At 42.5% G+C, this 20,588-nt stretch overlaps 1 protein-coding gene across 6 annotated transcripts in view; it reads right to left on the bottom strand.

Moving 5' to 3' along the window:
* LOC124804587 (transcriptional enhancer factor TEF-1) overlaps nt 1-20,588 on the bottom strand; it is a 795,029-nt gene that overhangs the window by 582,898 nt on the left and 191,543 nt on the right. For 3 of the 6 annotated variants that reach the window (XM_047264764.1, XM_047264765.1, XM_047264766.1), the window contains exon 1: nt 7,815-7,857. The exons of the other annotated variants lie outside the window; for them this stretch is intronic. In XM_047264764.1, the coding sequence (XP_047120720.1) occupies nt 7,815-7,854 (40 nt within the window). In that variant the 5' untranslated portion in view covers nt 7,855-7,857. Of the gene's footprint in view, nt 1-7,814; nt 7,858-20,588 lie in introns of those variants that run through there. 6 annotated transcript variants of the gene reach the window in all.

Below are 20,588 nucleotides of genomic sequence, written 5' to 3'. Positions count from 1 at the left end.
CGTTTGACTCTCATTTAAAAAACAAGTTCTTGATGACGTTTATTTAGAAAAATTTCGAACTCAGAAGATCAGACATTTATGTCTTTATTAAAAATTTTACTGACACATTTTGTGATGTACCTTGAAGTGTAAGACGTGCATAAAAATCAACATTATATGTGAAAGCTTAGCTTCTCTTGCAGCTTATTAATCTTCGAGACCAATATTGTATAAAGCTTTGCTGTTCTTGTAGTAACTGTACGCGCTACTTAACAGTGATATTGCTATTGGCTGACTACATCATGTATCCTATGCTAGAACATCCGCTGTCATCGGCTGGCGAGATCACGTGACGAGCTATGACTGGCTACAAAAGCGCATTGCAATCTTTATTTCAATGCTTCGGAAAGTAACATGCAGCGTTTGGTGGAATTTAAATTTACACTTTTGTAACACGAAAATATGCAACGTACATGTTGCTGCACATCAAAGATCTTTCCAAAACGGTTTTTTAAAAATATATAGTGTGTTCGGTTTTCTAAAGGTCCGGGAAGTCCTACACCGATGCATAAAACCATAACCATTCAAAGGACTGATAAGTTTTACAGTTCCGAGGAAAAGTATACGGTCACTTAACACGTAAAAAGTGCATTTTCACCCAGGAGAAAGTGTAATTTTAACCGGGAAATCCGAGGGATTTTTTTTTTCTTGTCCACGTATACACCCTGTACTACTACTACTACTACTACTCACACTAGTTTTATGTTTTAATTCGTTTCAAAGCAACAAAAAGCCAAATGTGACTCATGAGATTTTTCAAAGTGCCTTTAGAACGTGTAAACGGTGGTTAGAAATTCTCGTCCAACATTCAATAACCCTTGTAAACTTTAACTGATGAAGGTAAGGAAAGGTAATACTCATGACTGATCGTTGGTATATAGGATTAAAAGAAGTTGGATCAAGCGAAACAAAGGAAAGTTGATTTATGTACGCGCGTGGTTTGATCAGTTTGGTATATTTCCATGAGAGAATGGAACATTTTTTCGCACCTTCATGGTTGGTAAGCTTGATTATTGCATGGATCATATAAATAATTTCAACAACGTACAGTGTACACTTCATGTTGACACCCGTCTGGCCGGCCGGGGTGGTCGAGCGGTTCTAGGCGCTACAGTCTGGAACCACGCGACCGCTACGGTCGCAGGTTCGAATCCTGCCGCGGGCATAGGTGTGTGTGATGTCCTTAGGTTAGTTAGGTCCGAGTAGTTCTAGGGGACTGATGACCTCAGAAGTTAAGTCCCATAGTGCTTAGAGCCATTTTTTGAACACCCGTCTGATTTGGCGAGTGTGGCGACTGCGATTGAAAATGGAGAAAACCGACTTTCGTGCTGTCATTAAACATTTCCATTTGAAGAGTTGGACTGGAGCACAAATTAAAACAGAACTGGGTGAAGTTCACGCGGACTCTCCACAATTATTGAAGACCATTTTTGGATTAATGAGTTCAAGTTTCGTCGGTCAAGCACCAAAGATGAAGCACACACCGGTCGTCCAACTGAGTTCACCACAAAGTGGTGACAAAACCCATTATATCGTAATACAAGACCGCTGAATAAAAATTCGTGAGATTGCTAAGACTTCAGGCATCTCAGCTGAGCGAGTGCAGTAAGTCCTGCACGGAGAATTATCTTTGAAAAAGTTGCATGCGAGGTGGATGCCGTGATTGCTCGAAGTCGACCAAAAGGGCATCCAGCACAACAGTTCAACACAACAGCTCGCGATATTTAATAGCAATCCGCAGGACTTTTTGTGGCGATCTGTGGCTGTTAATGAAACTTGGGTCCATCATTACACAACAGAATCAATATGGCAGTCAAAAGAATGGACAAAGGCTGGTGAAAGTAAAATCCATTTTGTCAGCTGGTAAGGTGATGGTCACTGTTTTGTGGGATTCCCAAGAAATAACCCTCACTGATTACTTGAAAAAAGGCATAACCATGACTGGAACCTACTATGCTTAATTGTTGGATCATTTGAAACTTGTGTTGGTTGGAAAACGACCAAGGTAGGCATGTACTCTTTTACCAGGATAATACAGCATCCCACACATCAGCGATAATAATGGCGAAAGTGCATAAATTTGGCTTTGAATTGATTCCTCATCTAAACTTTTCACCAGACTTGGCCCCAAGTGACCTCTTCCTGTTCCCTAACCTGAAACTTGGGCTTGCTGGGAAGAGACTTTCATCAGAGGAGGACGTGATAGTTGCAGTCAACGAGTATTTTTCTGCATCTCACAGATGAAAAAGATCGAGGATATTTGGAGCAAATGTATAATTCCTTAAAGACAAATGTGTGAAATTTTACGGGACTTAACTGCTAAGGTCATCAGTCCCTAAGCTTACACACTACTTAAAACTATCCGAAGGACAAACACACACACACCCATGCCCGAGGGAGGATTCGAACCTCCGCCGGGACCAGCCACACAAATTCCTCAAAGGAGACTGTCGGGAAGTAAGGTGGATTGTTAACGAAACATTCTCCTGGCTTTTTTTACCAGACTTATCAAACCACCCTTTATGTGCAAAAGATGAACAGCAGATGGGCACACATACGTCTTGCCACTGACGGACGAATCATCCTATCCGACCAAAGGTTTGGGGTCTTGTGGAGGTGGTATCTGTAAGCACCGGCGCAGCTGAATACAATAACGGGCCCATTCCGCATTTCGGCAGAGGTTAACTGTGCACCAGACAAGGGCGATGCTGGAGAAGCAGTGACAAAGGCCGCTTGCCGGACCAAACAGGTGCACCTGGTGTGTACAAAGCACTCCAGCCGGCGCGTCTTTTTAGGGCAGCTCAGATCGGCTGCTAGCCCGCGGGTCAGCTCACACCAACAGCCGGTACGGCACGCTATTCCCGCACAGCACACCCCAAGCAGCAGTTGTTGGCCTTGCAGTGTCGTACAAAAAATGACATTCGGTTACGTTCTCTGTGTAGAATATGGAAGGCCTGGAGACCTGAGTGCAAACACTCCCTTTTCGTATTATAGAAGCACAAAAGAACTATAGCCATATATATTCTGCACCATGAAAGGTCCCGGAAAGCATCTGACACGGGTTAATGGAAAACGTCGAAGCATTTCGGAGATGTGTTAATACAGTTGTTACCGGCATGTTCGGTAACACATGAGTATTAAGGAACTACTCCGTGAATTAAAATGGGAATCACTGGAGGGAAGAAGGTATGCTTTTCGCGAAACACTGTTGAGAAAGTTTGGAGAACCGGCGTTTGGGACAGGCTGCAAAACGATCCTACTACTACGAAAATACACCTTGTGTAAACAGCGCCAAGATATATCGGCTTGAACGGAAGCGTATATACACTTTTTCTGCTTCGCTTAATTTGCAAGTGGAAAATGACAAGGAATGACTAATAATGGTACAAAGTACCCTCCACCACGCTCCGTATGGTAGCTTGCAAAGTACATACACTATTTGACCCCAAAAAGATACGTTTTTCACATTAGGTGATTTGTGCTGCCACCTACTGCCAGGTGCTCCACATCAGCGATCTCAGTAGTCATTAGACATTGTGAGAGCATAATGGGCGTTCCGCGGAACTCGCGGACTTCGGACGTGGTCAGGTGATTGGTGTCACTTGTGTCATACGTCTGTACGCGAGATTTCCACACTCATAAACATCCGAGGTGCACTGTCTCCGATATGATAGCGAAGTGGAAACGTGAAGGGACACGTACAGCACAGGAGCGAAGAGGCGACCTCGTCTGTTGACTGACAGATACCGCCGACAGTTGAAAAGGGTCGTAATGTGTAACAGACATCTATCCAGACCATCACACAGGAATTCCAAACTGAATCAGGATCCACTGCAAGTACTATGACGGTTAGGCCGGAGGTGATAAAACTTTGATTTCATGGTCGAGTGCCTGCTCATAAGCCACACACCGAGCCTGTAAATGCTCGCTTGGTGTAAGGAGCGTTAACATTGGACGATTGAACAGTGGAAAAACGTTGTGTGGAGTGACGAATCACGGTACAAAATGTGGCGATCCGATGGCAGGGTGTGGGAATGACGAATGCCCGGTGAACGTCATTTACTAGCGTGTGTAGTGCCAATAGTAAAATTCAGAGGCGGTAGTGTTATGGTGCGATCGTGCTTTTCATGGAGGGGGCTTGCACCCCTTGTTGTTTTGCGTGGCACTATCGCAGCACAGCCCTACACTGACGTTTTAAGCACCTTCTTGGTTCACCCTTTTGAAGATCAATTCGGGGATGGCGATTACATCTTTCAACACAATCGAGCACCTGTTCACAATGCACGGCCTGTGGCGGAGTGATTACAGGACAGTAACATATCTGTAATGGACTGGCCTGCACTGAGTCTGACCTGAATCCTATAGAACACCTATGGGATGTTTTGGAACGCCGACTTCGTGCCAGGCCTCACCGACCGACATCGATACCTCTCCTCAGTGCAGCATTCCGTGAAGATTGGGCTGCCATTCCCCAAGAAACCTCCAGCACCTGATTGAACGTATGCCTGCGAGAGTGGAAGCCGTCATCAAGGCTAAGAGTGGGCCAACACCATATTGAATTCCAGCATTATCGATGGAGGGGGGCCATGAACTTTTTCAGCCAGATGTCCGGATACTTTTGATCACATAGTGTATGTAGATCACTGTTTATTCCTGTGGACCGATGATCATCGTAGTGTCAATAAAATGAACTACTATACCCTTAATTTTTATCGCTTTTGCAACACGGTGATGAGAACGAAGATACATATTTTCTATAGGTACTAATTTTTTTTAACAGTGCGACTGCATTTTATGGTTTTCTGTGTTTCATGGTTCACCAAGTGATTCGACCGAACGACGTCCATACGATTCAAATCGCGAACGATCCGCGGAACTGGCCGTTAGATGAATGCGAAGGGCGACTCCTCAATCCAAAGTTGACTTCTGACGGCTGCGATATTGTTGTATATCGATGTTGAATTGTTAAAACAATTATTACTTTCTCTGTACTTAAGATCCATTATTTTCAGCAAACGTGAAATTGAGATTTGCGTGTACACACGTACCACAGATTGATATTTCTTTCAAACTTAAAACACGTACGCTCTGCTCTCGTATCCCAAAGTAACACACTGGCAGGGAGAGCAAAAAAGAGCGCTGCAGTTAACAAGCATGCCGAAGTTCCAAATCGATCCTGGAAAAAAGTGGAAATTGAATCTTTCAGTCAAAGTGAAGAACGCATTACAGGATGGCCAATGGATTCCGAATAATCATTACGAAAAATCACTTCTTTGGCTATAGAGTTACTCTTTCGAAGCGAAAAAGCCTGAGGATAAAGCAGCTGCGGTTATTTAAATACGAACTTTTATATCCAAGGACACAAGGATATGATTAACAATTTTTAATGAGATCAGAGAAGACATAATGCGGATTACAGCTGAAGGCAGCTCAATAATGTTATTTAATACCATTAATAGATGAGTGAGGATCAAACACTGATATCAAATGTCACTGACTCAACGAAGCAAAGCAGTACGAGGCTGCGCTAGCGCCAATTCTCCATGGGATGCTGAATTTAAATACATCACTTGAGGACATCGTCCCCAGAAAAAGCAGTGCACCGCAGATACAAAGCCCACGAGACTTCTGTAGCTTCCAGCAACAGGTAATTACTGCAAAAGGGCGGCTGGTATTTCAAGGAGGGAACAGCTATCTTTTTTTCATAATTTCACTTCCCTGTCCTCATGCCTCCCCCCCCCCCCCTCCCCCCTTACACGATCAACCTGAAATATTCTCTGAGACATTGATAAACAGACTCGTATCTTTAGCATTTCATGTAACGAAGAAGCTGTTTTTAACTGCTGTCTCAACTCCGAAGGTTACTAGCACCAGATTACACACTTGGCCAAAGGTAGCGAGAATGCGTTACCATCTCGTATGAGTACATGACGTAACCTGAACCGAATGAACTGCACGAAGTTCAATAATGGATTTACCAAAAGATCTGCACATACCTCAGACCACCGAAAATCTCAAGCACAGTCTAAATGAAGTACTTTTATTGTAATGGCAGAATAAGCCATCTTCGTGTAAAATTTACTTTCGGTACGTAAAGTGTGCGAAGTTCAAAATGGCCTTATGCACCTTTCCTTGCTATGCCTAATACAATAAAATTTTAATACAGAAAGAAAAACTCAGCGCATTGTAAGACATGGTAAGTATTAATTCGAATATTCTCCTTAATGACTAGTTTTTATTTCGTTCCGTCGAAGTTTTAAAACCAGTCATCTCATGAAATTGTTTTTGCGCTGTAAACTCAGATGTATGGCTATCACCCGCACCAGCTGATGTTATTCTGAACTGTCCGGACAAAAACTTTTTAGTCCCCAGAAGACACAACGCTGACGTGTATCACCACCTCTAGCCCTCACAAATGGCCTCAATTCGGCCAGGAAGACACTCCCCAAGTTTCTTTAGGTGTGACATCTCCAGCTGAAGCCACTCATTGACATCAGATCCCGTACAGATAACCGAAGTCGTCACTCGTCGGACCACTCCACCCCTCCAGTCAGATACTGGCAAATTTCTGCGTTGTTTGGCCTACTGAAGACGTGAGGGTCTGTACGCTGCTTTAATCAACAACCTTTTGCTAGGGACCCGACTCCAAAATTCCATTGCATGCAGTTCCCTTCGCAATATCCGTTCGATAACTGGTAGAGATGGACCCGCATTCACTGTTACCAACAATTTCTGTCGGGTTTGAAACCGATTGTCACAGACAAGATGGGACACTCGTCTTCGTATCTGTCTGTTAGGAACTGTTCGTGTCCACCGCTTTTATGCAGTTTTACATAGTTGCGAATGGTACACCGTTCCTTGTCCGCACTCTGGACAGTTGTCGTTCATACACCTACAAATCAGTCAGCTTCGTTCGCGGTGCGGTCATGAGCACGCCCGGAACACGACACTCCATTCTGTCATGACTTCGTGCCGACCCCCTCCTGCGCCGATACCGTTCACCCGACTAGTACAAACACAACACTTGACTGTCATGGAGAGTCACATGACTGCCAATTCTGTATCATCTACAGCGTTCCAAAGTGACGAATGTGCAATTTTAAGCGGATGACTAATATTTTGACGGTTGGCTTACACGACTCCAATTCCTTGCAGCACCGAACATACGTTCCATATCAACAGACTTATTGGTTGATTAGACCTGTCGACATAATTATGATAAGGAAGTCTGGGTGAAATACTGTCTAAATAGAAGAAGTATTTTTTCACGTATTACAGACAGTTACTGTGGTGTCACCGCCAGACACCACACTTGCTAGGTGGTAGATTAAATCGGCCGCGGTCCATTTAGTACATGTCGGACCCGCGTGTCGCCACTGTGTGATCGCAGACCTAGCGCCACCACAAGGCAGGTCTCGAGATACGAGATAGCACTCGCCCCAGTTGTACGACGACATTGCTAGCGACAATACGGACGAAGCCTTCCTCTCATTTGCCGAGAGACAGTTAGAATAGCCTTCTGCTAAGTCCATGGCTACGACCTAGCAAGGCGCCAATTGTAACAGTGCATGTATCTTACGAGTCGCAATTGTATAGTCAAGAGAGATGTATCACAAGGATCATTAAAGTTAAGTATAAAGCAGCTACGTACTTTTCTTGCTACCATTCAATAGTTATCCTGTTCCAGACTTGACGCCCGTCGGTGTGTGTGTACGCGTGCCTTTCTTTCGGCTACCTCAAGTGGCGTAACAGTCTTGTTACGTCACTACAGTTACCTTTTTCACTTATCATAGGCAGCCACTGCTTAATGTGCATATCTCTCACGTGGTCATCAACTACTCACCTGAAACACAAAACAAATAACCCAATCACATACATGAAATTGAAGGCAACTTAAAAAAGGTCATAGTACATTATAATTTACAATGTTAAAAACAGATTAAAATGTGTTGTCAACAAACATTTTATTTTTTTTTTTCTAAAATATAACAAGGTTGCACAAGAAGATCAACTCCTTTTGCAGATCAACGAAGACTTCAACAAAAACAAGACTAGGAGCTTTTACAGAACTTTTAAACAAAAAATAACCAAGTACAGCCCACCGACACTCCAATTACAAGATAAAAATGGTAATATTGCACACAACAACAGGGATAATTGCAAAATTTTGAGGGAATATTTCAGAAACCTTCTCAACTGTAAAGGACCAATTGAAAAAATGGATTTCAGCAACTCAACTTCAACAAGTCCTAACTCAGAACCACCCACCGTCGAGGAACTACAATCAATCATTTTGAATCTCAAAAACTATAAGGCTTCGGGAGAGAACCAAATTACAGCTGAACTGTGGAAAAATGTCAATAGAAATGCCATAGAATCTCTCCAAAACATATTTGAAGAAATATGGAAAACAGAAAGAATTCCGGATGAATGGAAGATGGCCCTCATTCACCCAATTCAGAAGAGGGGATCCAGAACAGACCCCAACAATTACAGAGGGATTTCGCTCCTTGACGTAACATACAAAATACTGTCTAAAGTCCTTTTGAACAGAGCAGAACCCCAGCTAGATTGTCAACTTGGAGAATACCAGGCAGGCTTCAGAAAGGGAAGATCCTGCCCAGAACAAATTCTAAACCTCAAAAATCTTATGGCCTACCAAAAATCGAGAGCAAAAGCGTATGTCATCACATTCATTGACTTTCAAAAGGCGTACGACTCCATAGACAGGGAATCTCTAATCTCCATATTAAAAGAATTGAACCTAGACAATAAAACTACAAACCTAATTAGAGAAACCATCACCAACACATACTCCAAAATTAAATTTATGGGAGAACTCTCAGACCTATTTGAGATAAAAACTGGAGTACGACAAGGTGATGGACTCTCTCCATTGTTATTTAACTGTGCCCTAGAAAAAATAGTAAGAGAATGGAACAAGAAAATCAATAGTGGAATCCGACTAGGAACAAAAAACAAAGGCATCAAGGTTAATTGCCTAGCATTTGCAGATGATATGGCCCTACTAGCTGAAACATGGGAAGAAGCCAAAGAACAGATCTTCGAATTACAGAAACAAGCAGAGAAAATAGGCCTTAAAATTTCTTTTGAAAAAACCAAAATAATCACAAATATAAAAAAGCCAATGAAATATCTTAAAGTAAGAGACCAAAAGATCGAAATTGTTAAAGAATTCAAATATCTTGGTGAATGGATTAGCTGGAACGCCCTTGAGAAAAAAGCAATAGAATTAAGAAGAAACAAAGTTGAACTAGCCTTTCAGCTTACTAAATATACTTATAATAAAAAGTCCCTCTCATGGAATTCAAAAATAAAACATTACAACGCTGTCATTAGACCAGAAGCACTATATGCAGCTGAGACATTATCTATCACTAACCATGGCCCAATTGAAAGGCTAGAGATCAAAGAAAGAAAAATATTGAGAAAAATTTTAGGCCCCAAATTTCATAATGACAAACTAATTCATACCAAAAATGAAACACTCTACAAAACCACAGAAAAACTTTCGGATACAATGAGGAAAAGAAGAATTGAGTTTTATGGGCACATTCTCAGGATGAACCCAAATAGACTTACAAAAAGAATGTTTGACTACTTCAGGAATAAAAAATCCAAACCAAATTGGTTTATCCAAACAGAGAAAGACTTAAGAGAACTACACATCACAGAAAAAATGCTCACAGACAGGACCGCAAAAATTATGAGCAAAGACAGAAAAGAGGGATTCCAGCTCCAAAATAGAAAGAAAAGAACGATTGTCATCTCTGATGAGGAAAGAAAAGCAAGATCAGAAAGAATGAAACAGTACTGGGCGAAAGGAAAGGCACAGAACACACAGAAGTGATTGATTCAACGTACCCCAAAGTTGGGTGAAACGAAGAAGAAGGTTGCAGACTGGTTATTACCATCAGTTACAAGTTTCTCGTAGCATTCATGCGTCCCGTGGAGGACACATCGGTCATTCGTGAAAGACTAAAGGAACTTTGATCCTCTACGGAATTGTGAAGTCTGTCAAGGCTATATAAACATTGATGTTATCGATATTCCCTTGTAAAATTGGCTTGTTCTTCTGAAAATAAAGACATTGTAGTCCTACTCGCAAATTAAAATTTACCCAAAGTTTCTACCTTCATTAATGTGTGAAACTGGATGAACCTTTCCGGAACAAACCGACTGATGATGCATATCCTTACTGTAAAATTTACCAGAGACATAGTATTATTGGATTATGTCAATTTTAAAGGTACATTTATAAAAGCTTTGCACAATGCTTAATGCTTCACAGTATGTGATGAGAGTGGCACGCCTAGCAGACCAATACGTATATATTTAGTCGCCCGTAAAATGATAGAACTACCGAAACTTGTCGTAATCAGTAAATCCGTATTTAAATGTTAAGACGAATCAGTCCCAAGAACAGACTCGCCATCATCACTGTTGGAATCACTTTAAAACACTGGCACCTTACGCATCTCCACAGGTCTAATCTTATCACTGTCACTCGAATCCTCCTCCAGAGTCATTCAACAGACACCCGGCTCTTCGTTTTCTAGGAACATCTAAATAATCATCGCCAAAAAGCTCCTGAATTATTTCAGATTCGTTCAGTTGCTTCTGTTTTATGAATAGGGACATCTCTAAAAGCAGGAGCACCTTCAAGACGAGAAAAGTACTATTTAATATTTAAAAATACAATCAAAATGCTAAATAAGCGAAATAGGGCAATCAAGTTTGATACATTGGCTACTGGTGTAAAGACCTAAATAGACGAAGCAGTTAAAATACGTCACAGCAGATGGCATCTATAGAGAACGCATAGGAAACGCGAAATATCTCGAGACACGTCCGTAGCGGATGGCGCGCGAAACACGAGTAAACTCGGGATCCGTCCGCAAGGTGTTAAGTATGTGGAAGATAATGAGCACCACTTACACAAAAACATATCATAACGTGAAGATATGTGTGTCCATATAGATGTGGTTTTCGTAAGTATGCTACGCAAGAATATCTTCAAGCAGCTATGATGATACGTCTACAGATATAGTCTGTAAAGTACCTTAAGGTGCGTGACGTAGGGTAATTTGTGTACAACGGTCATTTTCCCCTCTCCTGTTCCAGTCACGAGTAGTTCCCGGGACGACGATTGTCGGTAAGCCTCCGTGTGGGTTCGAATCTCCAACATTGTCTTTCCGCGAGATGTACGCTGGTGGAAGCAATGTATTTGTTTGCCAATCTAGGAACATACGCTCTCGAAACTGTAACAATAATCCACACCGTGATGCAGATTGCCCCTCTTGCAGCGTCTGCCATTGCAGTTGGTTGATCATCTCTGTAATGCTTTCGTGGTTACTAAATGAACCTATAATGAAATGCACCGCTCTTTTTCGGATTTTCTCTATTTCTTCTATCAGTCCGATCTGGCACAGAGCCCACACTGACGAGCAACATTCACGTTTTGGTCGAATGAGTATTTTGTACGCTACTTCCTTTGTTGATGGACTAAATTTCCTGAGGACTCTCCCAATGAATGTCAGCAGCCCAAGTCTACAAAAGTTTGAAAACTTGTCGCAGGTCTCATGAGAGCAAACACAAATTTCCGCAAAATCGTACGCGAAAGGGAAGGTGATGGATATTTTAAACGGGAGCAGGGGAGACACTTTTATAAACGGTAATATATTTGTAATTAATCGTCACAACAAAACACGAACAACGAGTAAAAGGGAGCCGAATGCAAAATATGCAAATATTTGAACGGCAAAGCTGTGTATATTTCGACGCGTTATTAAAATTGAGTAACTGCAAAAAACAAAGAGAAAAAAGTGCGCAAAAAGCAAGCGTTACCGTCACCGGCTGATGTTTTAATTATTCGGGACGGGTGGCCGCGGCGCGGGGCGGTGAGGGAGGGGTCGCCGAGCAGCGCTGCCGGCGGAAACAAAAGCGCTGCTCCGGCAGGCTTCGGCTTTTTACGGCGTCTTCGGCCCGCCTTAAGTAAATTTGATTAAGAAGAGAGCTCTGCAGCCCGAAATCCCTCCGCCGGTCGGCACGATCGGGCCGAGACTCTTTGATGTCGAGTGTTCGTAAGAAGTGTAATTATATAAGGCCGTCTCCTTAACGGCGCGGATGCGCACGCTACCGCCAGTAACGAAATTTATGGCAAAGGCAGAGGGGGACGAGATGCGTGCCTTCACTTCTTCGGGGGCACAGAGGGCGCCTATCGGATTGTGCGGAAAGACATTCTGGTACGCTGAGAGCTTCACAGGAGGAGCCGCTGTTCAGCAAGTGGCTATGTTCCTATCTTATTCGTCAATACACTTTATGCTTCGCAATTTTCCGACGTAAGGTGCCCGCAAACATTACTGCAGGCTTGACACGTATGAATATACAAGCGTACTTGACGGCTTTTTTGTACATGCGTTTTAACCATTCAAGAGGCTCCGCTTAATGCTGGAACGATTTTCTATTATTCAAGCTTGCACAAGCGCCTATGCTTTAGCGTGTGTACCAAATTTGTCCATGCTTGTACAAGCAAAGTTATTTTAGTAGCGGCAGCACGCCAAGGAATCTTATACCAGTCGTAATCCACTCGACGGTTATATGTAATGACGTACTACAGCTGTTTATGGAGCAAAAATGAAAGGAGGATTATGACAGACTTAAGTGTGATGCAGATATGATATGCTGCTGTCCATCAGCTGACAATAAAAAGGACGGCGTCTCTAAGAAGTCTAAATCTTTCAGAAAATCACAGCCTCAAAACAAATTGTAATAGAAAGGTGAAACAATGGAGAAGAGTCGGAAGCACGTGACGCCATTTTAGTTCCATTCTGTGGCGAAAAATCACAATATTGCTGTCTATCTTTGTTCTTCTATTACAGCTTCTCTCATAGCTATATCTTGCCTTTCAATGTAGCAAGGAGTTACGAGTGACATAATTAGTACTCTCGCAGATTTATCTTTAATTCAGTAAAGTAACGCGGGAGATAGCTATTAGTTTTGTTAGCCACTCTTAAGATCAAATATCACGTTTCCTCTTTCGCCCCCTCTCTCTCTTTTTTTTTTCTCCAAGTTCAAACGTGACTGAAGTCAAAGAACTGTATGTCAGATTGAACAAGCAAGCTCGAGTTGTGTGGGTCGAAGTCGATTGATGAAAGTTTGCGCAAAATGCTAGGACAAGCGTCAAGCTTGTAGTCAACTGTGTGAGCACCTTCAGAAAGGAATAATGTTATTTTTACTAGGTGTTGCACACGCAATGCACGACCAATGAATCGTAGAGGTTATGATAAAGAAACAACTGCATGATCACGAGTTTATATCCTGCTATGGGAACAAACAAAATTTAACCTGCAAGTCGGCAGACAGCGTGAGATTTCGATATAGTTAAATATAATTTAAAACTTCTCGCAGATGACTAGTTTGTGAAGACGTATCACAAGTTAAAAATTTGTCAGACGTAGACAAAATTTTTCATGGAGCATAGATTAATTAATCTGAACTTCACAGACAGAAATGAGAAATTATTTACGTCGTCAAATATAAAAATGTGGTCCATTTAGACTACAGGTTAGGTTGCACTAGGGCAGTAAATGATATACTGGCTCCACTAAACGAAAAGTAGATGAGCATGCGTTCACACATGGTTTATTACGTGGCCAAGTGTCGGCTGCGGTGGGTTGTCCATTTAAATATGATTCGGAGACCGAAGTGTGAATCAAGCAATTCATCTTGCAGCAAAGCTTATCCTGGATGCTGATTAAAAATGAAAAGAAAATAGGTACCAAAATAAATTACTCTAAGAGATTTGCGTGGAGAATATAACGGGACATTTCGCACTCCACAAGCATTCTTGTTCTAAGTAAAATAATGACAGGATAAGCTGGAAAAAAGTTTGGGTCGTGATCCATGGAAAGGAGGGAAGTAAAACATCTGCGTGGTGAGCAGTTGTTAAAAGCTACTGACTGGTTCTACAAAGAGAGCCTAGAAACGTTAACAAAACCATCAATTTTAACGGAGTAGTGAATACATAATTCGGATATCACAGTTTTACCCTCTTTTACAGTAAGGTTCAAATAAGTTATTTAGTGAAGGGATGGTTCCACAGAGAACGAGAGAGAATCTTCTGCGACTACATCCATTCCCGCCTAAATTATTTGCCATTGGAGACTGCAGTCCCGGCCACGCCAGCTGCTAGTGCCTGAGGCGTCTTTGCTGTTCCAGTTCGGGCCGACTGCAACATGGCAAGTGCGTCTGTTGGCTCCTGTTGTCACCTGCCTATTCCCGAAATGGGTTCCTCTGAGAGAACAAGATTAGTCCAACAGAGGCGGCTTGCAAACGCCGCTCTCGCTAAAGACAGTGTCAGTATTGAGATGTGTTAAGCAAACTGACGCGAATTGATTTTAAGTTATCTCAAGGTCGGTTGGAAACTGAAGACGAATTTTCGTTATCATTGTAACGGCAGCTCGAAATTGGAGGATTCCTGCGACTCCATTGAATCCACTATCAAGAGTTTAAAGAAGAGGCACGTTCAGCTACCACAGCCTATAGAATCGAATCAGTCAGTACCTGCTACCAACTTACATAACTTCTTAAGTGGTCGTCCTACAGAGATGCTATTTTGAGTTTCATTATGAATAACAAATCAACTGAAGACGTACAAAACTTTAATTACCTGAATTTACTTCGCGAGGCGAAGCAAGGGATCTACTGAAACATGTGCTTGTCACATCTGGAAATCTATCGATTGCTTGGAGACTTATTATGCAGAGATATGACAATCTAAAAATAGCTGCAGCCAGACATGCAGAGGCTTTGCTGGCTTTACCTGCAGTCGACCTTGGCTCAGACACCGATTACAGGCAATTAATTAATTATGTGTTTAACCATCTGAAGGCCTTAAGCCTTAACCCTGACGACCTACTACACGAAGTCATTCTTTTTGAAGCAATTCTGGCTCGTTTCAGTGGTAGGTAAAATGTGGAAGTCCACATTCACCACTCTAAATCATCTTATGAACTGTTTGGAAACAAAATGTCAAGCTCTCGGATTGGTCCAGTTCAGGAACAGCACTTAAGATGATCTGCAAGGCGTTTACAATGCCGTAAGTTAAATGAAGCGTGTGAGAAAGCCGCACCTGGCTTACACTGATAGAAAAGAAAATTGAAAATTTTGTAACCTACATCACTCTCTCGCCAAATGCAAGGGATTTCAAGCCATAAGTATTAAGCGAAAGGCTCCTGCTTGCATGATCTGTAAGGGTAGGCACAATACATTGCTCCACAAATCAACTGACGCAAGGTGTACTCAGACTGATGACTCCAGAAGGCCACTCCTAGACAGAGTGAGCCAATGATGCTTTATATCCAAGGTCATGGCACAGAAACAAACAAAATAAGAAAACAGCCATTCCCAGTGTAGCTTTGTCACTTCTGTGTCATAAACTTGTAGGGTCGAAGTGTCTTCCAAGTTTAATGATTCTCGCATTATAAACACTTATGCTGTTGTGGACGGTGTTAAAAGTGAGTTAACGAAGTGCTTAGACGCAACAGGTTGGAACATTCGGTCTGTAAGCCTGTCAAAACTGATATGATTCTAACGTCAGATATTTCCTTCTATATCGTAAGTATGGAAAGACTAGTGTCACATCATTTCACACTGATTAGCCCAAAATCTGACTGTATTTTTGTCCGGTAGAATCCCTTCAACTCCACGAAAGGCTGTGTGCAAGCAAAATAAATCGTGCGAGGCACACATTCCGCGACATACAGCTCGTTATGGAAACCTGAGACTTCTACGCCAGTTTGGTGAATCAAAAAAAGGCTCTGGACGACTATAGAACATCTCAAATTTAAGGGAGAATCCTCTTTGTGCCTATCCTGAACCCTCTATCCTTGAGATTCCCGTCAATAGGTTGCACAGGTGCAAAAGCTGCATCACTCCTTTTAGAAGAGGTAGTCCACTGAGTATCTACAATAGCTCATGGCAACGCAACAAATGGACATCGGAAGCAGCACGGTAAAGAAGGATAACTTGCCTACATTGGTGTGGAGGCTAAGTGTCGTCGAGCAAACTATTTATACCCTTTACAGCAACAAGACATAACACACAATGTCAGTTTGGGACGCTGTAAATATTTTTATGTTGACTGACTGACTGTTGCAGTCTTAATTCTTGACTGTCATATTGCATGCAAGAACATTTTTTCTTACTTTTTGTGTCTCAAATGTCAGTACATTTCATGTCCCTTATGCAGTGTGACAGTGATATTTTTTTTATGTCTTGTATTTTAGTAGCTTTCAAGTATCATATGCAGTGTAGTACCTTCTAGTTTCGGCGTATCCGAAATGTTAGAGTATTTCATCTGTATATGCCCTGATACATTGTCTAGTTATATTCGGTTGTTCTATTGGTTTCTTTGTTTGGAACTGACATTTTCATTTGATACTTGTCAAATTTATGTTCATGGGAAGTGGGAGTAGGACCTATGTTGAGTGCCATAACTCACTTTGCCACTCCACTCTAGTGGCAGGGCAGCGAGTCCTCTCGTACTGTGTGCTCAAAACTTAAATATACCAATGTAAAATCAGAGGCCTGCGTGGGAACTGCGAACATACTTCTTACAAAGCATGCTTCCTCTGCACCACTCCTCTCCTTAGCGTACTTCCTTCATCTACACCCTGCATCCCTATTTACTGTAAAATCAACCAAGTTGAAATTTGTGCATTATACTTAAATCTTTGTAAATCACTGGATTGTTGCAACCCTTAATGCTGAACTGAGAGAAATTGAAAGACTTCAGGCTGCCAATGCTTTGTGTCTGATCACCACCACCACCACCACCACCACCACCACCACCGCTACTACTACTACTACTACTACTACTACTACTACTACTAATAATAATAATAATAATAATAATAATAATAAAAATAATAATAGTGTACAGCCTCGACCATATCGTGTCACGCATTAAGGGTTGTATTTCAAACAAAATTGAATTACCGGTAATTTACGTAATCAGTATTACACAGTTACATGATAGTGATAATAGCAATGATCTTTTAAAAGTAATTTAGTTTCGTAACCGAAATACAATTGAATCCTTTTGTTTTTACTCTTCAGAAAATTTCATTTTACCCCTCACGGGGTAATTAGCCCCGGCTTGGGAAATACTGCATTACATCGTCCTAACAGTCGTTTCATTACCTCTGGGAATCCAGCAAGAAGCCTCCTAGGTCCGTCTCCCTTTCATTAGCTTGGTTACACGACCCTCTAAAATCCATTTCAATGTTAAGACAGTCGTACTTACGTCCTATATTCCAAATCATTCACCACTTGTTTGTTTCCCCAAGTTCCACCGTAGTCTGGTTTCCTACACGTATCTCTCTACTGCTCTATGAGCATCGCTCAGTTTTCGAGTGGTTGTCCCATTAAAAAATCCATATCTCGCTACCGTAAGTCAAAAATGGTAACTATTAGGCTGATGCAATAAGTTCCTAGCATTTTTGCTTTGCACGTTGGTATATCGGCTACTGTGTGTTTGTTTATCGATTGTCTTCTTTTATGCGTAGTTTACTTTTCCTGTTTGAGTTTACATTTTGTTATTTGGAGACAGTGCCAAGTGCATAAATCGGAACATTTCCGACATATTTTTCTGCGTCAGTATTGGGGGCTGACAGCAGAGGAGACAGCCACAAACATTTGCGCTCTGTGTATGGGATAATGCTACTGGATAGAGAAAAAGCAAGAAAATGGTTTTCTCGTCTTTAAGGAGGATCGTTTTGAGATTAATGAGTCTCCATGTTCAGGAAGACCTTCGGAGTTTGACGATAATAGTTTAAACGCATCAATCCACAATAATCCACGTCAGAGTACTCGAGAACTGGCAAACGTGAGCAACTGTTATCATTCCACGATCGTGCGACATTTGCATACAACAGGGAAGGTTCAAGAATCAGGTCAATGGGTACTGCAAAAATCAGCGGGTGACATCCATGCCTGCTCGTCATCAATTGGCTGGTGAACAATACCGACCATTCCTACCCTGTATCGTTACTGATGACGAGAGAGGGTGTCTTTATGCTAGCATAAGAAAAGGAAAACGAAGAAATGGTAGAGACCACACAAAACAGTAACTTCCCATACAAACATTTGCGCACGTCCACAAAAAATAATGTTATGCATCTGATGGAACAGCTACGATATGATATACTACAAATTGCTTCGCCGAGGTGGTTAACCACTGCTGAAATTTGTCAACAACTGAGACGTCTTGTGGACTCAGTCTAAGAACAAAGACCAGGAAGACTGCCAGTCAACGACAACGCCCGCCCATATTCTGCTAGTGTGACAAAAAAACACAGTACAGGAGATGAGAAGTCATTCCGCACCCAGCTTATTCACCTAATCTCCTGGGCTCAGATTTTCACCTTTTCTGCTCTGTATTGAATATCCTCCAAGGAACTTACTTTCCGCATGAAAATGCGCTCCCAACACGGCTCGACGAGTTCATCGCCTCAAAACCACGTGATTTTCAAAGTCAAGGAACCGAAAAGTTACCCCAGCGTTGGCAGACAGTTGTAATAGTGAAGGAGAATATATTATTAACTGAAGTCTCTGTTATGTGTATCTGTTCTGTTTATTAAACTTATGGGAAAAATGCAACGAACTTATGCACCAACCCAATATTTACGAAGTATCACGGTAAGTACATCGAGACGGTAAGGAAGAAAATCAGTAGTGAGAAGTAGAAACACTGTACAAGCGCCACTTCGTAGAAACGTGCAGGTGGTGGCCGCGGCCAAGTTGGGAGATTTAGAGGGTGAGCGTACCTGCTGAAAGCTGGCGAGGCGTGGGCCGGTGCCAAGAGGCGTGGGCGGGGAGGCCGTGGCGCCAGACGCGCCCACGCGCCGCCGTAAATCAGCCGTCGTACAATGCTGTCTGCCCGCCTGACTCACCTCCCCAGAGTAATAGCCCACTGCGGCGCTGGTTTTGGCTAGCCGCGGGCGAGTACCACCCACTGGCGGCTTTCAGGACAGTTACTGTACTCTGATCACGTTAAATGTGACACTGAAGTCAACATTGCGCTCTGCATGCATCTGCGACTGCATTCACTGGATTCACCCTCCCACATAACGTATAACACTTCCGGTGGAACACAGGAGTGGAATATTGTAGGAGCTGGACTCAAATCAATGCCATCATCTTCTCAAGACGTCAATGGAAGAACAAAACGCTCTCTTCATCTGAATCAGGTGTACCGCAGGCGGTAGCGTTCTCGCTTCCCACGCCCGGGTTCCCGGGTTCGATTCCCGGCGGGGTCAGGGATTTTCTCTGCCTCGTGATGGCTGGGTGTTGTGTGATGTCCTTAGGTTAGTTAGGTTTAAGTAGTTCTAAGTTCTAGGGGACTGATGACCATAGATGTTAAGTCCCATAGTGCTCAGAGCCATTTTTTTTGTACCGCAGGGGAGTGTCGTAGGACCGTTGCTATTCACAATATACATAAATGACCTTTTGGATGACATCGGAAGTTCACTGAGGCTTTTTGCGGATGATGCTGTGGTGTATCGAGAGGTTGTAACAATGGAAAATTGTACTGAAATGCAGGAGGACCTGCAGCGGATTGGCGCATGGTGCAGGGAATGGCAATTGAATCTCAATGTAGACAAGTGTAATGTGCTGCGAATACATAGAAAGAAAGACCCCTTTTCATTTAGCTACAATATAGCAGGTCAGCGACTGGAAGCAGTTAATGCAATAAATTATCTGGGAGTACGCATTAGGAGTGATTTAAAATGGAATGATCATACAAAGTTGATCGTCGGTAAAGCAGATGCCAGACTGAGATTCATTGGAAGAACCCTAAGGAAATGCAATCCGAAAACAAAGGAAGTAGGTTACAGTACGCTTGTCCGCCCACTGCTTGAATACTGCTCAGCAGTGTGGGATCCGTACCAGATAGGGTTGATAGAAGAGATAGAGAAGATCCAACGGAGAGCAGCGCGCTTCGTTATAGGATCATTTAGTAATCACGAAAGCGTTACGGAGATGATAAACTCCAGTGGAAGACTCTGCAGGAGAGATGCTCAGTAGCTCGGTACGGGCTTTTGTTAAAGTTTCGAGAACATACCTTCACCGAAGAGTCAAGCAGTATATTGCTCCCTCCTATGTATATCTCGCGAAAAGACCATAGGGATAAAATCAGAGAGATTAGAGCTCACACAGAGGCATACCGACAATCCTCCTTTCCACAGACTATACGAGACTGGAATAGAAGGGAGAACCGATAGAGGTACTCAAGGTACTCTCCGCCACACACCGTCAGATGGCTTGCGGATTATGGATGTAGATGTAGATGTACACTGTGCAACAGAATTAAAGGACCACTTTTTCGAAAACCCCATAATGATTTCTCATTAGGACGCAGAAGTTTGAAACTTAGTTCAAAGGTGCAGTAACCTTCCGCTGTAATGATACAAATGCGTGGGGCCCTGTGACGTCACCCTCACGCGCAGCGACTCTTCAGACAG

Source organism: Schistocerca piceifrons, chromosome 7, assembly GCF_021461385.2.
Source record: "Schistocerca piceifrons isolate TAMUIC-IGC-003096 chromosome 7, iqSchPice1.1, whole genome shotgun sequence".
NCBI lineage: Eukaryota > Metazoa > Arthropoda > Insecta > Orthoptera > Acrididae > Schistocerca > Schistocerca piceifrons.
This window is presented reverse-complemented; position numbering and strand designations above follow the sequence as displayed.